A 21,284-nucleotide genomic window follows, 5' to 3' on the forward strand; every position below is an offset into this window, starting at 1 on the left:
GTAGTTCCGAAGACCAGATGAGCGATAGTGAATCCGGGAACAAGAGACTAAGCTGTCTCAAACTTCACAACGTAATCGCAAAAGAGGATCACCGAACCATTTGGGTCACCCTCACGATAGCAGGGTCCCAAGTCAAAATGGAATTGGATACAGGATCAGCTCTAACCGTCATGAATCGACGAGACTACGAGCGGCTATTCTCACACATACCCTTGAGAGAGACATCCATTGTCTTGAGGATGTATACGGGGCAAAAAGTATACCCCAGAGGAAAAATAAGGGTGCCTGTCGAATACAACGGCAAGAAAATACGGAAATTGTATCTCTACATTCTGCAAGATGGTGGACCACCGTTATTGGGACGTGAATGGATCAGAAAGATAAGTTTAGACTGGCACTCCATTCAGGCACTGACTGTGGCTGGTAAAAAGGATGACGACGTCACTCCTGGACGATTGTCAACAATCAAAGAGGTATTTCAACAAGAACTGGGCACTCTTAAAGGCGTAACCGCCTCGATAAAAATAGAGGAGAATGCAATTCCCAAGTTTTTCAAAGCAAGACCGGTACCATATGCAATTCGCCCAGCCGTCGAGGCAGAGCTGGAGAATCTGGAGAATGCAGGCGTATTATCTAAGGTAGACTGGAGCGAGTGGGTGACACCCATCGTTCCTGTCATGAAGAAAACGTTAAACAATAAGTCTGAGGAGCAAAAGAAGGTTCGCATCTGTGGGGACTTCAAGGTGACGGTGATCCCAGTCCTTCACACAGTACAATATCCTCTTCCAAGGATAGAAGATATCTTCGCCTCACTATCTGGAGGGAAGCGTTTTACAAAAATTGACCTAGCACAAGCATATTTGCAGATGGAGGTTGAAGAATCCTCTAGGAAGTATCTCACGATAAACACTCACAAAGGTCTTTACCAGTATAATCGACTGGTATTCGGAGTAGCATCAGCTCCGGCGATATGGCAAAGAGCGATGGAACAAGTCCTGCAAGGGATTCCGGGGACTCAGTGTTACTTGGACGACATCCTAGTGACAGGTGAAGATGACAGTGAACACCTTGCCAACCTAGAGCAGGTGCTCACTAGACTACGTGAACATGGGCTACGAGCCAATCGCCCCAAGTGCGAGTTCTTTAAGAAACAGATATCGTATTGTGGCCACGTGATTGATGAAGAGGGGTTGCATAAGTCCCCTGACAAAATTGAAGCGGTAGTTAAGGCTCCAGTGCCTGAAAATGTGTCGCAACTGAGGTCATTCCTCGGATTGGTGAATTACTACCATAAGTTTTTGCCGAATTTGTCCACAATTCTGCATCCACTGAACGCCCTACTACGAACGGGAGTAGCATGGAAATGGAGCGATGAATGTAAGCGGGCCTTTCAGAAGAGTAAGCACCTAATCACTTCAAGAGAAGTATTGGCTCACTACAACCCATCACTACCGATAAGACTGGCGTGTGATGCGTCTCCCTATGGCATTGGGGCGGTACTGTTGCATAAATTCCTTGATGGTTCAGAGAGGCCGATGTGGTGTATGTAACCGTTCCACCTTTAAGAGAACTATTTTAAGAGATGCACTACTTTATCTTGGCTGCTGTATACTGTAATACCGGTGGTGACCACACCGGTATATAAGTGCTGTGTAATGATTTATTGGGTAGTTCAGCCCTGACCTTCGACTAGTAAAGACCTGTTAAAATTTACTCTTGTGGTCTGTGTAGTAATTCTCACTATAGCACACAGACTTAACAGTGGCGATGAGTACGATCTTACCCTGCGGCAGAGATACATCCAAGGCAGTTTGACGGGCGTTGAGAGGAGGCATCCGCCCTCATCATCCTGCTGAGAAAAGACGCGGGTCTGAAGTGCAAAGGAAGAATCCTGACACGAAGCCTTCCATCAGCAACAGGCAGTGATCATCCCTTCTATCACGGTGGTGGGTAAGCCGATCAGCGACGAGCAGCAAGTCGGCCACGTTGGCTGTGAAGTAGGGGAGGGAAAAACGGAGGATATAAGGGCGGAGAACTCGACCACGGCCGGGGAAAAGAGCCAGTCAGAAGTCGGGGCCAGAGGCGCTGAGACTGGGGCAGCGTAAGGCACGGGAGCCGCGGTGAATGCAAACGCAGCCGGTGTAAAAGACCGGGCTGCAAGCGGGCTGGGAGATGCAACAGCGTCGAGAGAGAGCTCGACCGCGACCGGTGAAAAAGGCCGGGCAGCTACCGAGGCCGTGAGGCGCAGCGACCGGGACAGCGTAAGGCGCGGGAGAAAATAAAAAAAACCGCGGAGAACTCAGCCGCAGCCGGGGGAAAGGACCGGACTGCAAGAGGGGCTGGGAGGCAAGATTTGAGAACAGCTGGGGAGGGCGAACGCAGCAATACAGCAATCGCCATTACAGCCAGCGGGGGAGAAAGGCAAACGCGGGAAGCCACCATTTTCGTAGGCGGGGGAAGAAGACAAGCGCGGGAAACCGCCATTTTGAAAAAATAAATAAATAAAAGAAAAATTTCTTTTTATTTCTCAAGAAGATTGCGAGGATGCCTAAGCGTGGTAACATCAACGATTTCGATCCCGATGTTGAAGATTGGGCCACGTATGTAGAACGCATAGAGATTTATTGTAAGGCAAATAAAATATCAGATGAAGATAAAGCACTAACCTTACTAAACTCAATGGGTGCGAAGACATACGGGCTATTGAAGCATCTTCTATCACCAGCTAAACCGGCGGATCAGGCTTTCGCTAAGATTGTTGCTGTCCTGAGAAATCATTTGAACCCCACACCGCTGATGTTAGCGGAACGATTTAACTTTTATGCGAGAACGCAACTGAAAGAGGAAAGCAACGCGGAGTATTTAATTGAACTGCGTAAGCTAGCGAAATACTGTCAGTTTGGGGAAGGACTGGCAGAGGCACTGAGAGACAAATTCGTGTGTGGATTGTCGAAAGAAGGAACACAAAAGTGGCTGCTTGAAGAGAATGATCTTACACTTGATAAGGCTGTCACTATTGCAGCATCGCATGAAGCCGCAGTGAGAGGCACTGCGGAAATGCAGCTGAAGGCAGCGGTACTCAGCGTAGATCAAATGGCTTTGGGTACAACGAAATGTTATCGTTGTGGAAAGACAACACACGATCAGAACCAATGCTGGTTTAAAAACCAGGAATGTAGAAAATGTGGCAAGCTTGGTCACATAGCTAAAGTATGCCGGTCAGGAAAGAAGACCAGCAACAAAAAGTCACCGCAGGAAAAGTGCAGAAAGGTACATAAGGTGGCTGAGAAGAGTTCGGATGAACAGAATTCGGATTCAGACTCCAACAGCAAGGAACTGGGTAGTCTGAGAATTCACAATGTGAGTAAGGAAGCTGACCTACAAACTATCTGGGTCACACTGCAGATAGCAGGAGTCCAAGTGAAGATGGAATTGGACACCGGATCGGCGTTGACGGTCATGAATAAGCAAGATTACAAAAGGTTATTCACACATATTCCCCTACGGGATACGGAGATAGTGTTGCAGACATACACGGGGCAAAGAGTATACCCCATCGGAAAGATAAAAGTCAAGGTGATACACAAGGGCAAAGAACACCAAGGAATGGACTTATATGTACTACCTGAGGGAGGTCCACCACTTCTGGGACGGGAGTGGATCAGGAAAATAAATATGGACTGGCACTCCCTAAAAGCAATGACGGTAGATTCCGGAAAAAAAGATGTCAAACCTGAATGATTGTCCAGAATATTGGATGAGGCTAAAGAGGTGTTCCAACAGGGACTGGGAACACTGAGAGGAATTAAGGCAAAAATCAAGATTGCAGAACATGCAAACCCAAAATTTTTCAAAGCCAGACCGGTACCTTATGCGATACGACCTGCTGTGGAAGCTGAGCTGGAAGGGCTTGAACATTCAGGAGTACTGTCTAAGGTGGACTGGAGTGAGTGGGCCACGCCCATTGTTCCCGTCATGAAGCGTTCATCGAGTAACAAGCCAGGGGAACCGGGGAAGGTCCGCATCTGTGGAGACTTCAAGATCACAGTTAATCCGGTGCTTCACACGGTGCAATATCCGCTTCCGCGGATTGAGGATATCTTTGCTTCATTGTCTGGCGGGAAACACTTCACCAAGATAGACCTGGCGCAAGCGTACTTACAGATGGAAGTTGAGGAAGAGTCGCGCCAGTATCTCACAATCAACACGCACAGAGGCTTGTATCGATATAATAGACTGGTTTTTGGAGTGGCTTCGGCTCCAGCAATTTGGCAGAGGGCCATGGAGCAGGTATTACAGGGAATTCCAAGCATTCAATGTTACTTGGACGATATCCTGATTACAGGAGATGACGATGAGGAACACCTTGCAAATTTGAAACTGGTGCTCACCAGGTTGAAGGAATATGGCCTCCGAGTTAATCGCCAGAAATGTGAGTTCTTTCAGAAACGGATCTCGTACTGTGGTCATGTCATTGACCAGGAGGGGCTGCACAAGTCACCTGACAAGATCGAAGCTGTTGTGAAGGCTCCCGCTCCGGAAAATGTATCCCAGTTGAGGTCGTTCCTAGGGTTGATTAACTATTACCATAAGTTTCTGCCAAATCTATCCACGGTGCTGCACCCGCTGAATGCTCTTTTGCAGAAAGAAGTACCATGGAAGTGGAGCGAGGACTGTAAGAAGGCCTTTCGCAAAAGCAAGGCATTGATCACCTCAGAGGAAGTGTTGGCTCACTTCAACCCAACGCTACCTATTCGTTTAGCTTGTGATGCTTCTCCTTATGGTATTGGAGCAGTACTCTCACACAAGTTGCCAAATGGCTCGGAAAGGCCAGTCGCATTTGCATCCAGATCATTGACCTCCGCTGAGCGCAACTATGCTCAGATAGATAGGGAGGCTCTCAGCCTTGTGTGGGGAGTAAAGAAGTTTAATCATTACCTGCAGGGCAAGAAGTTTACACTGCTGACAGACCACCAGCCGTTGGTATCCATATTCAACCCTAAAAAGGGCGTTTCCATTATGACAGCGCAAAGGCTACAGAGGTGGTCCCTTTTCCTAGGGGCACACCAATATGACATAGAATACAAAGGATCAAAACAGCATGGGAATGCTGACGGTTTATCGCGCCTACCGTTGCCAATGGTAGAACAGGCGCCTACAGTGGACCCAGTGGAGATGTTCCACTCAACCATAGTGGAATGTCTACCAGTAACAAATTCTACCATTGAAAAGGAAACGAGAAATGACCCGACTCTCTCACGAGTCTACGATTTAACGGTGAAGGGATGGCCAGCACATGGCGAACCACTGTTGCCAGCATTCTCGCAAAGAAGAGAACAGCTGTCAGTGTGCCGAGGAACCTTGATGTGTGGATCCAGAGTGGTGATTCTGTAGTGTATGTAACCGTCTACCTTTAAGAGACTATTGTATGTAACCGTTCACCTTTAAGAGAACTATTTTAGGTGTGGCACTACTTGTTTGGCTTCTGTATACGGTAATACCGATGGTGACCACACCGGTATATAAGTGCTGTGGCATGACTTATTGGGCAGATTCGCCCTGACCTTCGAATAGTAAAGTCCTGTTGTATGTTACTCCTGAAGTCTGTGTCGTAATTAACTGCACAACCCACAGACTTTACAGTGGCGACGAGTCCGATCGTACCCTGCGGCAACAATAATTTCAAAGCAACGAAAGAGCGTCGAAAAGAGGCAACCGCCCTCGTCATTCGGCTGGGAGAAAACTCAAGGCTGCAGCAATAGAAAGGAGGAAGACTTTAGCGACAAAAACTTCCATCAGCAACAGGCACTGACTGTCCCTTCTGCCACGGTGACTGTGAGTAAGGGAAAGTGAAAAGAATAGCCGGAGGATAAGGGCTGGGCACTCGACCACGGTCGAGGGGGAAAAGGAGCCGGACAAAAAGTCGGGTCCAACGGCGTCGTGAGAGACCGCGACCGGCGGGAAAAGCCGGGCGGTGACCGAAGCCACGAAGCGCTGCGACCGGGAGCGTAGGCGCGGGAAGAGAGAAACTCAGCCGCAGCCGGGGAGAGAAGCACCGGACTGCGAGAGGGCTGGGAGGCGCGATTGGGGTCCGAGCGAGCGGGAGAGGCAGAGCCGACCAAGAGAGACTGCGCGAGAGCCAGTCCAGCGGCTGAACTGTCCTCCGTCAACGGGGTGTAACCAGCGCCGGTAGAGCCGAGCGAGCGGGAGAGAGGCAGAGCCGAGCAAGGGGAACTGTGCGAGTGCCAGTCCAGCGGCTGAACTGTCCTCCGTCAACAGGGTGTAACCAGCGCCGGTAGAGCCGAGCGAGCGGGAGAGAGGCAGAGCCGAGCAAGGGGAACTGTGCGAGAGCCAGTCCAGCGGCTGAACTGTCCTCCGTCAACGGGGTGTACCCAGCGCCGGTAGAGCCGAGCGAGCGGGAGAGAGACAGAGCCGAGCAAGGGGAGCTGTGCGAGAGCCAGCCCAGCAGCTGAACCTGTTCGCCGTCAACGGGGTACCCAGAGCCGGTCGCCCTGCCATAAAATAAAAAAAAAAAGGGAAAGCCTTGAAGCCGACGCGCAGGCTGTGAACCTGAAAGCCAGCGGCCGTCGCCCGTGGGGAAAGTGTACCCCTCCCGCCAGGGAAGAAACGCGGGAAGCCGCCATTAGGCGGGGAAGAAGACAGAAGCGGGAAACCGCCATTGAAGTGGGCGGGGAGAGAAGATAAGAGCGGGAAACCGCCATTTTCGCGGGAAAACCGCCATCTTAGGAAAAAAAAAGAAATAACAATTTAAAGAAATACTTGTGTTGTTCCCAAAGAGAGGAAGATGCCTAAGCGTGGTAACATCAACAATTTTAATTCCGAGGTAGAAGACTGGGCCACGTACGTGGAACGCATTGAGATCTATTGTGAGGCCAATAAAATAGAAGAAGATGACAAAGCTATAACCTTGCTGAACTCGATGGGCGCAAAGACATACGGGCTCTTGAAGCATCTACTAGCACCAGCTAAACCGGCGGATCAGACTTTTGATGATATTGTGGCTGTCCTGAAGGACCACTTGAACCCTACACCGTTGATGTTGGCGGAACGATTCAAATTCTATGCGAGAACGCAACGGAAAGACGAAAGCAACGCAGAATACTTGATCGAACTGCGTAGACTAGCAAAATACTGCCAGTTTGGAGGGAATCTGACAGAGGCATTGCGAGACAAGTTCGTGTGCGGGTTGGCAAAGGATGGAACGCAAAAGTGACTACTCGAAGAGAACGACCTTACACTTGACAGGGCTGTCCTTATTGCAGAATCGCACGAAGCCGCAGCGAAGGGAACTGCGGAAATGCAGCTAAAGACAGCAGCACTAAGTGTGGATCAAATTACCTCGACAACAACAAAATGCTACCGTTGTGGGAAGACAACACACGACCAGAACCAATGCTGGTTTAAGAACCAGGAATGTAGGAAATGTGGCAAACTGGGTCACATAGCTAAGGTATGCCGGTCAGGGAAGAAGACCAACAACCAAAGGACCAACAACCAAAGGAAGCCATCACAGGAAAAGTACAACAAGGTACACAAGGTGGCTGAGAAGAGTTCAGACGAACAGAATTCAGACTCAGACCCAAACGGCCAGGAGCTGGGTAGTCTGAGAATTCACAATGTGAGTAAGGAAGCTGACCTACAAACTATCTGGGTCATGCTAAAAATAGCTGGAATCCAAGTGAAAATGAAGTTGGACACTGGATCAGCTCTATCAGTCATAAATCGAAGGGATTACCACCGGCTATTCTCACATATACCCTTAAGAGATACCAAGTTCGTATTGCAGACATACACGGGGCATAAAGTATACCCCATGGGAAAGATAAGAGTCAAAGTGAGAGATAGGGGTAAAGAACACCCAAGAATGAACTTATACGTACTACATGAGGGAGGACCACCACTTCTAGGACGGGAGTGGATCAAGAAAATAGACATGGAATGGCACTATCTAAAAGCCATAACGAGTGAGGACTTGGTGCAGACAATCAGCTCAGATTCTGAAACGGATGACGATAAGACCAACCCAAATATGAAAGACAAGGCTGAAATGGACTTGCCGACGAAGGTTGGAAAAACGAAGGCATGCATAAAGGCTTATGCTCCAGAGAAGAACAAAGTTTCAGAACAGAACTCCACCGAACAACGACAACCTAGTTCGACAGAAAATTCTGAGCCTGTTCAAGTTACGGACATATCCATGACGGAAGAACACCGAGCTCGGACTCAAACTTATTTCAAATTACGACAACAATTAGAACAATTGAGTTACCGTCTCGTACAAGAGATGAAAACAATGAAAAAGTTCTATGACACCGAATGGGAGAATCTGGAAAGACAACAGAAGCAGCTAGCTCAAGCAGAGAGCGACCATAGAGCCATCGTGACCAATTACCGATCACATCTCCCTTATGCTGTTCAGGAGTTAGAATATTTGCAGGAAGAAGCAAATGAAGAGGAATCTTCAGGAAGCCAGGATTTTATCCCAGTTCTTCTCTACGACTCCTTACAAGCAGAGTGTGAGAAGTTGAAAGAACAGTATGAACAGGCCCAGGCTACAATTCTGGAAGGGGTTAACTCGGCAACCTCCGAAAAGCTAGTTTCAGTGGAAGCATATGAGCAACTGAAGGTTGAACATGAGCAAGAAGTCCAAAGGCTGCAGGAAATTCTTGATGAGATCAAGGCCAAGACAGACTCATCGGTAGAAGTTCCATCCATAGATGAGAAATTAGAGGTGAAAGACATGGCAGAACCTGAAAGACAAGATGTACAAGAACCCATAAAAATATTAAAGGAAACCCAAGACAAATATGGGGCGGCAATGACCGAGATTCAACAACTTGAAGAACAGATTCAACTGGGAATCCGTTCAGTGGAAGAAAAGGGAACTGTAAGAAACACAGAGACTGTAAGAATGGCCTCTGAACATGAGCTAGAGACCATCAAGGCGCAACTTCTCCGAGCGCTGGAAGCCAAAGTACAAGAGGAAAAGAAGGTGAAAGCATTGGAGGAAAAGGTGGATGAAATGGAGAAGACTCTGACCCACAGTGTTCCCGTGGAAGAGTTAACGGTCAGCCAACTCCTTCATATGCTGAAGGACAAGACTCTACAATGGGAACAATCTGAACACGAGCTTCAATCTTCAAAGGGAAGGAGTTCGGAGCTCTCAAAAGTTATGGAAATAGCTGAGGTTGCAACACAGATTTTACAGGGATGCCAAAAGTACGCTGAATCACGTCAATGTGAACAGCAGAATGTTGAAACAGCTGCTCCAGTAGAAGGATTGAATAGCCTGATCAATCAATCCCCGAGGGAAGGGGAAGTATTGAAATCACAAACGAGGTCATTAGTGAAGGATTTGCAGGAAACCCAGGAAGAGCGGGATGAATATGAACGCATGAAGAAGTCTCTTCAGGAAAGATGTCTAGGGAGGGAACAACAGTTGGCTAACGTCCAGTTGGGTACGGAAGAAGTAGCAGGCCCTCTCGCTAGACTAGCTCAGGACGACACCGAATATTACCATGACCTGTTGAGTGACACTGAATATTACGAGGATCTGGTCTGCCCAGCTTGTGATGAAAACTCCCAAAGTGCAGAAATCAGGATGAAGCACTTAAAGTCTAAGGAACATAGAGAGATGGTGGCGCTACAGCTGGCAGCTGATAAGGGAGCCCCGAGAGTCTCCAAGAAGCAGAAAAGAAAAAGAAGAAGCAGAAGATGATAACCATCAAAATCATTATCACTCCTACCAGATCATGCACGTGGGCCCTACAAAGGGAGATAAATCAGTTGGAAAGTAAGGAAAATTACCAAGGCAATACAGCTGTTTGTAAAAGTCAGCATTGCTGGTTCAGCAGGACGGGAGTTCAAGCTGTTACGTCAAGGGGAAGACTAGTGGAGGAGTCACGCTAGCAATGTGAACCGGCTACACCACAGCGATGTTGTTCGGACCGAGTCAAGACTAGAGACTGAATCTATACACTGTTCCCACAGAGACTGAACCTGTGAACTGTTTCCCACAGAGACTATATCTGTAAATTGTTTACCTGAAGTTGAATATATGTATGTTAATGAGAAATAGTATGTTGTAAGCTAAAAAGGGAGGATTGTAGTGTATGTAACCGTCTACCTTTAAGAGACTATTGTATGTAACCGTTCACCTTTAAGAGAACTATTTTAGGTGTGGCACTACTTGTTTGGCTTCTGTATACGGTAATACCGACGGTGACCACACCGGTATATAAGTGCTGTGGCATGACTTATTGGGCAGATTCGCCCTGACCTTCGAATAGTAAAGTCCTGTTGTATGTTACTCCTGAAGTCTGTGTCGTAATTAACTGCACAACCCACAGACTTTACAGATTCCACCCAAACTCCAGTATAAAGTGCTAAAGGAGCTTCACGAGGGGCATCTGGGTGGAGTGAAAATGAAGAACCTAGCCAGAGCGTTTGTGTGGTGGCCAGGTATCGATGGAGACATCGAAGAAATGACCAAGAGCTGTCTAGGATGCCAGAAGGTCCAAAACGCCCCACCACAAGCCCCTCTACATCCATGGGAGTGGCCCTCATCTCCATGGCAAAGGGTACATATCGACTTTGCTGGTCCATTTATGGACTCAATGTTCTTAATCGCGGTGGATGCACACTCCAAGTGGCCGGAGGTAATAAAGATGTCCTCCACCACCACGGAAAAAACCATCACAGTATTAAGGACCATATTTGTCAGGAATGGGCTGCCGGAACAGATCTGTTCTGATAATGGACCGCAATTTGTGTCCGAAGAATTCAGGAAGTTCTTAAAAAACAATGGGGTTAAGCACTACACGTCCGCCCCATACCATCCCGCCACCAATGGATTAGCAGAAAGGTTTGTCCAGACCTTCAAGAAGGCCATAAAGGCCATGGGTAATGAAGACATAAATCTACAACATAAGGTAGATAACTTCTTGTTTGCGTACAGGAATGCAACACATGCGGTCACAAACCAAACTCTCGCCATGATGTTTTTCAATAGAAGACTAAGATGCCGGCTGGATTTGATCAAGCCAAACATCAGAAGGGACGTAGAGAACCGGCAATTTCAAGGCATGAATGAAAGGCCAACTAGAACCTTTCAGATAGGTCAACAAGTTTTGGCCCGGGACTACCGTACCGAGAAATGGCAGCCTGGAACTATTTGCACACGACTAGGACCGCTGATGTATACCGTGGACATTGGTGAAAGCATAATAAGGCGCCATGCTGACCAGATCATAGAGTCATCTGAAAAGGGACAACCTACACCACAACTCTATACGCCTAATGATGAAGCAGACATACCCATAGTATCTACCTCCGATCCGGGGATACTGGAACCAGATGAACCCGACAGTGGCATTCAAGCCGAATCGACCTTGCCAAAAGAACCTACTACACCACCGAAAACTACTACACCACCAAGGCGTTATCCGGACCGAGTCAGGAAGCCTCCAGAGAGACTGAATCTGTGAACTGTTTATACATGAAGTTGTGTATATATGTTATTATGTTATGTTTAATGGGGAATATATACTGTTAAGCTAAAAAGGGAGGATTGTGGTGTATGTAACCGTTCCACCTTTAAGAGAACTATTTTAAGAGATGCACTACTTTATCTTGGCTGCTGTATACTGTAATACCGGTGGTGACCACACCGGTATATAAGTGCTGTGTAATGATTTATTGGGTAGTTCAGCCCTGACCTTCGACTAGTAAAGACCTGTTAAAATTTACTCTTGTGGTCTGTGTAGTAATTCTCACTATAGCACACAGACTTAACAGCCGATAGCTTTTGCGTCACGCTTGTTAACTTCAGCCGAGCGTAACTACGCCCAGATTGACAGAGAGGCCCTCAGCCTGGTGTGGGGGGTGAAGAAGTCCAATCACTACCTGCACAGTCAGAAATTTACTCTACTAACTGATCATCAACCTCTCGTCTCCATTTTCAACCCTCAGAAGGGCGTACCGATAATGACGGCACAACGGCTGCAGAGGTGGTCCCTTTTCCTAGGGGCACACCAATATGACATCGAGTACAAAGGAACTAAACAGCATTTGAATGCTGATGGATTGTCGCGCCTACCGTTGCCGACGGTGGAAGAAGAACTTGCAGTGGATCCAGTGGAGTTATTCCACTCGACTATAGTTGAATGTCTCCCTGTGACGAATGCAAACATAGAAAAGGAAACACGAAATGACCCGACACTCTCCTGGGTCTATGATTTAACGGTGAAGGGATGGCCAGCACATGGCAAACCGCTGCTGCCAGCATTCTCGCCAAGAAGAGAACAGCTGTCAGTGTGCAGAGGAACCTTGATGTGTGGATCCAGAGCAGTAATTCCACCCAAATTGAAGGATAGAGTGCTCAATGAGCTTCATGAGGGTCATCTGGGAGGGGTAAAAATGAAGAACTTAGCCAGAGCGTTTGTGTGGTGGCCGGGAATCGATAGAGAAATCGAAGAGATGACCAAGAGCTGTACAGGATGCCAGAAGGTCCAAAACGCCCCACCACAAGCCCCTCTACATCCATGGGAGTGGCCCTCATCTCCATGGCAAAGGGTGCACATTGATTTTGCTGGTCCCTTCATGGACTCGATGTTTTTAATTGTGGTGGATGCACATTCAAAGTGGCCAGAGGTAATAAAAATGTCCTCAACCACCACAGAAAAAACTATCACAGTCTTACGAACCATATTCGCCAGGAATGGGCTGTCTGAACAGATTTGCTCTGACAATGGACCACAGTTTGTGTCTGAAGAGTTCCGGAGGTTCTTAAAGAACAATGGTGTTAAGCATTACACAGCCGCCCCATATCATCCAGCCACTAATGGATTGGCCGAGAGGTTTGTTCAAACATTCAAGAAGGCTATCAAGGCAATGTGTAATGAAGATATACCCCTACAACACAAGGTGGACAACTTCTTGTTTGCCTACCGGAATGCAACACATGCGGTTACCAACCAAACTCCTGCCATGATGTTCTTCAATCGAAGACTACGATGCCGCTTGGATTTGGTTAAGCCGAACATCAGAAGAGATGTGGAGAACAGGCAGTTTCAGAATATGAATGAAAGGCCGACCAGGAGTTTTAAGATAGGTCAACCAGTTTTGGCCCGGGACTACCGCACAGAGAAATGGCAGCCAGGAACGATCTGTACACGGCAAGGACCTCTCATGTATACCGTGGACGTTGGAGAGAGCATTGTAAGATGCCATGCTGACCAGATTCTAGAGTCACTGGAAAACGTCAACTCCACACCACGACCTGATACACCTGGCGATGAAACCGAAGTACCAATTGCATCTACCACAGAATCGGTGATATTGGAAGCAGACGAACCAAACAACGACATTGATCCCGACCCAACCTTACCAGAAGAACCTGATACCCCAAAGAGGCGTTATCCAGACAGAATCAGGAAGCCTCCTCAAAGACTGAACTTATAATTGCTTAACTTTAACCAATGTATCTAGCAACCGTAATTGTAATTGTAATTAGTTATCATTTAGTTGTTAAATGAATGTTATGTACTGTTTATCTAAAAGGGGAAGAATTGTTGTGTATGTACCTTTAAGGGAATAACTGGTCTCAGACTGCAGTACCGGCAGTGACCACCCCTGTATAAAAGGCACTAGCAGCCTTCTGTAGTTTCAGTTCCAGGTTGTCTCCATTCAGTAAAGACTTGTTATAATCAACTCCTGCCGTCCGTGTCTCAATTGTACACGGACATAATAGTATTGGTTAGACCACTGTTAGAACACTGTGTGTAGTATTGGTTAGACCACTGTTAGAGCACTGTGTGCAGTATTGGTTAGACCACAGTTAGAGCACTGTGTGTAGTTATTGGGTGATCTATTACATAAAGGATATTAAAGCCAGAGAGAGCGTACAGCATAGATTCACCAGGGTGATACCAGAGATGGGAAACTACAGTTATGGGGAGAGATTTGAGATACCAGGACTATTTCCATTGGAGCAGAGAAGGCTCAGAGGAGATTTAATAGAGGTTTTTAAAATTAAGAAGGGTTTTGATAGACTGAATAGGGAAAGTCTGTTTCCTCTGGTTTGCGGGGGGGTCAGTGATAAGAGATCATCAATTTAAAAATTGTCATTAAAGAGTGAGGAGAAAGATGAAGATGGCACCTCCCTAACCCGCGACCTCTTCCACCTAGAAGGACAAGGGCAGCAGGCGCACGGGAACACCACCACCTCCAAGTTCCCCTCCAAGTCACACACCATCCTGAATTGGAAGCATATCGCTGATCGTTCATCATCGCTGGGTCAAAATCCTGGAACTCCCTCCCTAACGGCACTGTGGAAGTACCATCACCACACGGACTGCAGCGGTTCAAGAAGGCGGCTCACCACCACCTTCTCAAGGGCAATTAGGGATGGGCAATAAATGCTGGCCTTGCCAGCGACGCCCACATCCCGCGAATGAATAATAAAAAATTTAAAAAGGAGAAATTTCTTCATGCGAGGGTGGAATGTTTTGCCCAGGGTGTGGTTGAGGCAGAGAGCATTGCATCTTTTAAGGGAAAATTGGATAAACGTTTGAAGCTGAGGAAGATACAGGGACAATGGGGAGAAACTGGGCTGGAGGATTTGGATTTCTCCAGCAAAGAACTGGTGCAGACACAATGTGCGGTGAGCTTCAATGGTGCAATGGTCTCTTACAGGGTATGGTAGCAGAGTGGTAATGTTACTGGACTAGTAATCCAGAGTAACAACAGAAAATGCTGGAAAAACTCAGCAGGCCAGGCAACATCCGTGGAGATAAAATAGAGTCAACGTTTCAGGTCGAAACCCATCGTCAGGACTGAAAAAACACAGGAAATGGAACAGATTAAAAGGCCAGTTCGGGGGCTGGGAAATGGTGATGAAAGAGGCCTAGTAATCCAGAGGCCTGGATAAATGATCCAGAGATGTGAGTTCCAACCCCACCACAGCAGCTGGGCAATTTAAATTCAGTTAATTAAATAAATCTGGAATAAAAAGCTAGTATCAGTAATGGTGACCATGAAACTACCGGATTGTTGTAAAAACCCATCTGGTTCACTAATGCCCTTACCTGCTCTGGCCTATATGTGACTCTAGGCCCACAGAAATGGCCTAGCAAGCCACTCCATTAAAAGGCAATTGTGGATGATGGACAGGCTTGTGGATTCCCCTCGAGCAGTGGGATATGGGGAGAAGGCAGGGACAGGGTACTGAATTTGGATGATCAGCCATGATCGCATTGAATGGCGGAGCAGGCTCGAGGGGCCGAATGGCCTGCTCCTATCTTCTATGTTACCCCGCTCTGTGTTCCCTTTCAGTGTCTCCCCTCAGTTCTCCGTTACATTCTCTCTTCCCCTTTTACCCATCTCTTCTCTTCCTCATTACTTTCTCCTCTCTTCCCCTTTGCTTTCTTTCTCCTCCGTTTTCTTCTTTTTGTAATACTTTCTTCCTTTTCCAGGTCCGTTCTTGTCATCTTCATTTCTCAAAACCCCATCGCCGCTTGCAGATTTTCTACTCAATGATGCTGTGCTCGCCGACCTACACTGGCTCCCGGCCCGGCAACGCCTCAGTTTTAAAATTCTCATCCTTGTTTTCTAATCCCTCCGTGGCCTCGCCCCTCCCTATCTCTGTAACTTCCTCCAGCCCTACAACCCCCCCGAGGTCTCTGCACTCCTCCAATTCTGGCCACTTACGAATCCCCAATTTTCATCGCTCCACCATTAGTGGCCGCGCTTTCAGCTGCCTCGGCCCTAAACACTGGAATTCCCTCCCTAAAGCTCTCCGCCTCTACCTCTCTCTCCTCCTTTAAAACGCTCCTTAAAATCTACCTCTTTGACCAAGCTTTTGACCACCTGTCCTAATATCTCCTTATGTGGCTCGGTGTCAATTTTGTCTGATAATCGCTCCTGTGAAGTGCCTTGGGATGTTTTACTATGTATAAATTGGCCAGAAAAAGCAGCAAACCTGAGGATTGGGAGCAGTTTAGGATTCAGCAAAGGAGGACAAAGGGATTAATTAAGAGGGGGAAAATAGAGTATGAGAGTAAGCTTGTAGGGAACATAAAAACTGACTGTAAAAGCTGTTATAGATATGTGAAGAGAAAAAGATTGGTGAAGTCAAGCGTAGGTCCCTTGCAGTCAGAATCAGGGGAATTTATAATGGGGAACAAAGAAATGGCAGACCAATTAAATACATACTTTGGTTCTGTCTTCACAAAGGAGGACACAAATAACCTCCCAGAGATGTCGGGGAACATAGGATCTAATTAAAGGGAGGAACTGAAAGAAATCAGTATTTGTAGGGAAATGGTGTTAGGGAAATTGATGGGATTGAAGGCCGATAAATCCCCAGGGCCTGATAATCTACATCCTAGGGTACTTAAGGAAGTGGCCCTAGAATTTGGAGATGCATTGCTGATCATCTTCCAACATTCGATGGAATCTGGAACAGTTCCCATGGATTGGAGGGTAGCTAATGTAACCCCAAAAGTAATTCAAAAAAGGTGGTAGAGAGAAAACAGGGAATTATAGACTGGTAAGCCTGACATCAGTAGTGGGGAAAATGCTAGAGTCCATTATAAAAGATGTAATAGCAGAGCACTTGGAAAACAGTGACAGGATCGGACAAAGTCAACATGGATTTACAAAAGGTAAATCATGCTTGACTAATCTACTGGAATTTTTTGAGGATGTAACTGGTAGAATAGATAAGGGAGAACCAGTGGATGTGGTGTATTTGGACTTTCAGAAGGCTTTCGATAAGGTCCCGCATAAGAGATTAGTGTGTAAATTTAAAGCGCATGGGATTGGGGGTAAGGTACTGACTTGGACAGAGAACTGGATGGCAGACAGGAAGCAAAGAGTTGGAATAAACGGGTCTTTTTCCGAGTGGCAGGCAGCGACTAATGGGGTACCGCAGGGATTGGTGCTAGGACCCCAGCTATTCACAATATATATTGATGATCTAGACGAGGGAACTAGATGTAATATCTCCAAGTTTGCAGATGACACAAAGCTGGGTGGGCGTGTGTGCTGTGAGGAGGATGCTGAGAAACTCCAGTATGATTTGGACAGGTTGGGTGATTGGGCAGATGCAGTATAATGTGGATAAATGCGAGGTTATCCACTTTGGTGGCAAAAACAGGAAGGCAGATTATTATCTGAACGGCAATAGATTGGGAGAAGGGGAAGTGCAATGAAATCTGGGTGTCCTTGTGCACCAGTCGCTGAAAGTAAGCCTGCAGGTGCAGCAGGCAGTTAAGAAGGCAAATGGTACGTTGGCCTTCATAGTGAGAGGATTCGAGTACAGGACAAGGATGTCTTGCTGCAGTTGAACAGGGCCTTGGTGAGACCACACCTTGATTATTGTGTACAGTTTTGGTCGCTTTATCTGAGGAAGGATGTTCTTGCCATGGAGGGAGTGCAGCGAAGATTCACCAGACTGATACCTGGGATGGCAGGAATGACGTATGAGGAAAGATTGGGTCGATTGGGCTTATATTCACTGGAGTCTGGAAGAATGAGAGGGGATCTCATTGAAACTTATAAAATTCTAACAGGACTAGACAGGATGTTCGCTGATGATTGCACACTGTTCAGCACCATTCGAGACTCGTCAGATACTGACGCAGTCCATGTCCATATGCAGCAAGACCTGGACAACATTCAGACTTGGGCTGACAAGTGGCAAGTAACATTCGCACCACACAAGTGCCAGGCAATGACCATCTCCAACAAGCGAGACTCTAACCATCTCCCCATGACATTCAATGGCATTACCATCGCTGAATCCCCCACTATCAACATCCTGGGGGTTACCATTGATCAGAAACTGAACTGGACCAGCCATATAAATACTGTGGCTACAAGAGCAGGCCAGAGGCTGGGAATTCTGTGGCGAGTGTCTCACCTCCTGACTCCCCAAAGCCTTTCCACCATCTACAAGGCACAAGTCAGGAGTGTGATGGAATACTCTCCACTTGCCTGGATGAGTGCAGCTCCAACAACACCAAGAAGCTCGACACCATTCAGGATAAAGCAGCCCGCTTGATTGGCACTCCATCCACCACCTTCAACATTCACTCCCTCCACCACCGGCGCACTGTGGCTGCAGTGTGTACCATCTACAAGATGCACTGCAGCAACTCGCCAAAACTCCTTCAACAGCACCTTCCAAACCCGTGACCTCTACCACTTAGAAGGACAAGGGCAGCAGATGCATGGGAACATCACCACCTACAAGTTCCCCTCCAAGCCACACACCATCCTGACTTGGACCTGTATCGCCGTTCCTTCACTGTCGCTGGGCCAAAATCCTGGAACTCCCTTCCTAACAGCATTGTGGGTGTACCTACACCATATGGACTGCAGCGGTTCAAGAAGGCGGCTCACCACCATCTTCTCAAGGGCAATTAGGGATGGGCACTAAATGCAGGCATAGCCAGCCAGCGACGCCCTCATTCCATCAATGAATAAAGATGCAGGAAGGATGTTCCCGATGGCGGGGGAGTCCAGAACCAGGGGTCACAGTCTAAAGATAAAGGGTAAGCCATTTAGGACAGAGATGAGGAGGAATTTCTTCACCCAGAGAGTGGTGAACCTGTGGAATTCTCTACCACAAAAGGCAGTTGAGGCCAATTCATTAAATATATTCAAGAAGGAATTAGATATATTTCTTAAGGCTAAAGGGATCAAGGGATATGGGGAGAAAGCAGGGACAGGGTACTGAATTTGGATGATCAGCCATGATCTCATTAAATGGTGGAACAGGCTCGAGGGGCCGAATGGCCTACTCCTGCTCCTATCTTCTATGTTTCTATGTTTCTATGTTAAAGACACTATATAAATGCAATTTATAGTTGCTTTTACACCTAACTCATGCCTCTCTCCTAATCTCCGCCAGGTATTTCAGATCCGGGGCTCCGCCGGTTATTAACCCTCTCCACACCCGGTTTCCTACTGACACCATTGTGCCGGGGTTGTTCGCGGTCACTCTGACGTGGACTCTACCAAACCGCACGACAGGGGTGTTTAACATCACCAGCCCGCTTCCAGGAGACTGGTTTCTTGCTGCTCACTTACCGAAGGACAACGGGAAAATTTCAGTCAAGGTGAACCCTACAGCCAAGGTGTCATGGATAGTTGCAGCAGGAGGAGCACACTTGCTTTTATATAGCGCCTTGCACGACCTCAGGATGTCCCAAAGCGCTTTACCGGCAATGAAGTGAAGTCACTGTTGTGATGTGGCAGCTGATTTGTGCACAGCAAGGTCCCACTAACAGCAGTGATCTATTTTAGTGATGTTGGTTGAGGGATGAATGCTGGCCAGCACAATTCCCCAGCTCCTCTTCAAATAGTGAAATAGGATCTTTCATATCCACCTAACAGGGCTTCCGCTTAACTTCTCATCGAAAACACAGCACCTCCGACAGTAGTGTCCACCTCGATTATGTGCTCAAGTCTCTGGAGTGCCGCAACCTATTTGCGCATAGCAAGGTCCCACAAGCAACAGTGAAATACATGACCAGATCGTGTGTTTTTAGAGGTATTGGTTGAGGGATAAATATTGGCCTATAACACTGAGGAGAGCTCCCAGGCTCTTCTTCGAAATAGTGGCCGTGGGATCTTTTACGTCCACCTGAGAGAGCAGACAGGACCTCAGTTTAACGTCTCATCCCAAAGATGGCACCTCCGACAGTGCAGTGCACCCTCAGTACTGCACTGGAGTGTCCGCCTGGATTATGAGCTCAAGTCTCTGGAGTGGGGCTCAAACCCACCACCTTCTACCACTGAGCCAAGACTCACATCTTTTGCATCGATTTCCCGAAGTGCCCACAATTTTTTTACATTGACCTTTTACAATATTTTCCCGCAAAGATGTGATTTTTATACCTCCTTTAGGTGGCACTGTCACCTGACCTTAGGTCACGTAATGTTAGACTCACAGCTCCACCTACAGGTGCAATACCTCTGGAATTAGTCGACCGCTCACCAGTTTTAATATATAATAGATGGATAATGTATATCTGGGAGTGGTTTGCAGGCTGAAATCTAATCGAGGGGTTCGGGTGGTTTATATATAGAATAACGGGTACCCGGGAGTGAGTTACAGGCTGGAATCTAATTGAGGGGTTCAGATAGGTGAGGTTTTAAATGAATATTTTGCATCTGTGTTCATTATGGAGAAGGACAATGTTGGCATAGAAATCAGGCAGGGGGATTGTGATATACTTGAACAAATTAGTATTGAGAAGGAGGAGGTACTAGAGGTTTTAGCGGGCTTAAAAGTGGATAAATCCCCAGGCCCAGATGAGATGTATCCCAGGCTGCTGTGTGAGGCAAGGGAGGAGATTGCAGGGGCTCTGACACAAATATTCAGAACCTTTCTGGCCACAGGGGAGGTGCCAGAGGACTGGAGGACAGCTAACGTAGTACCATTATTCAAGAAGGGTAGTAGGGATAAACCAGGGAATTGCAGGCCAGTGGTAGGGAAATTATTGGAAAAAATTCTGAGGGACAGAATTAGTCTCCGCTTGGAGAGGCAAGGATTAATCAAGGATAGTCAGCGTGGCTTTGTCAGGGGGAGATCATGTCTAACCAATTTGATTGAATTTTTCGAGGGGGTGACTAGGTGTGTGGATGAGGGTAGTGCAGTTGATGTAGTCTACATGGACTTCAGTAAGGCTTTTGACAAAGTCCCGCATGGGAGACTGGTCAAGAAGGTAAGAGCCCATGGGATCCAAGGCAATTTGGCACATTGGATCCAAAATTGGCTTAGTGGCAGGAGGCAGAGGGTGATGGTCGAAGGTTGTTTTTGTGACTGGAAGCCTGTGTCCAGTGGTATACCGCAGGGATCAGTGCTGGGTTCTTTGCTGTTTGTAGTGTACATTAATGATTTAGATATGAATGTAGGAGGTATGATCAGTAAGTTCGCAGATGACATGAAAATTGGTGGAGTGGTAAATAGCGAGGAGGGAAGCCTCAGGCTAGAGGACAATATAGGTGGGTGGGTTAGATGGGCAGAACAGTGACAAATGGAATTTAACCCTGAAAAGTGTGAGGTGATGCATTTTGGGAGGACTAACAAGGCAAGGGAATACACAATGAATGGTAGGACCCTAGGAAGGACAGAGGATCAGAGGGAGCTTGGTCTGCATGTACATAGATCCCTGAAGGCATCAGGACAGGTAGATAAGGTGGTTAAAAAGGCATATGGGATACTTGCCTTCATTAGCCAAGGCATAGAATAT

The 21,284-nt window shown here is 47.3% G+C and overlaps 1 protein-coding gene across 1 annotated transcript in view; it reads left to right on the forward strand.

The window, feature by feature from the left end:
• tmem8b (transmembrane protein 8B) overlaps positions 1-21,284 on the forward strand; it is a 292,912-nt gene that overhangs the window by 90,235 nt on the left and 181,393 nt on the right. Inside the window, exon 3 of the mRNA XM_085969962.1 lies at positions 18,938-19,145. Coding sequence (XP_085826088.1) covers positions 18,938-19,145 — 208 coding nt within the window. The remainder of the gene's footprint in view (positions 1-18,937; positions 19,146-21,284) is intronic.

This window comes from Somniosus microcephalus, chromosome 1, assembly GCF_052327205.1.
Source record: "Somniosus microcephalus isolate GS21.2 chromosome 1, FLI_Smic_1.0, whole genome shotgun sequence".
Lineage (NCBI taxonomy): Eukaryota > Metazoa > Chordata > Chondrichthyes > Squaliformes > Somniosidae > Somniosus > Somniosus microcephalus.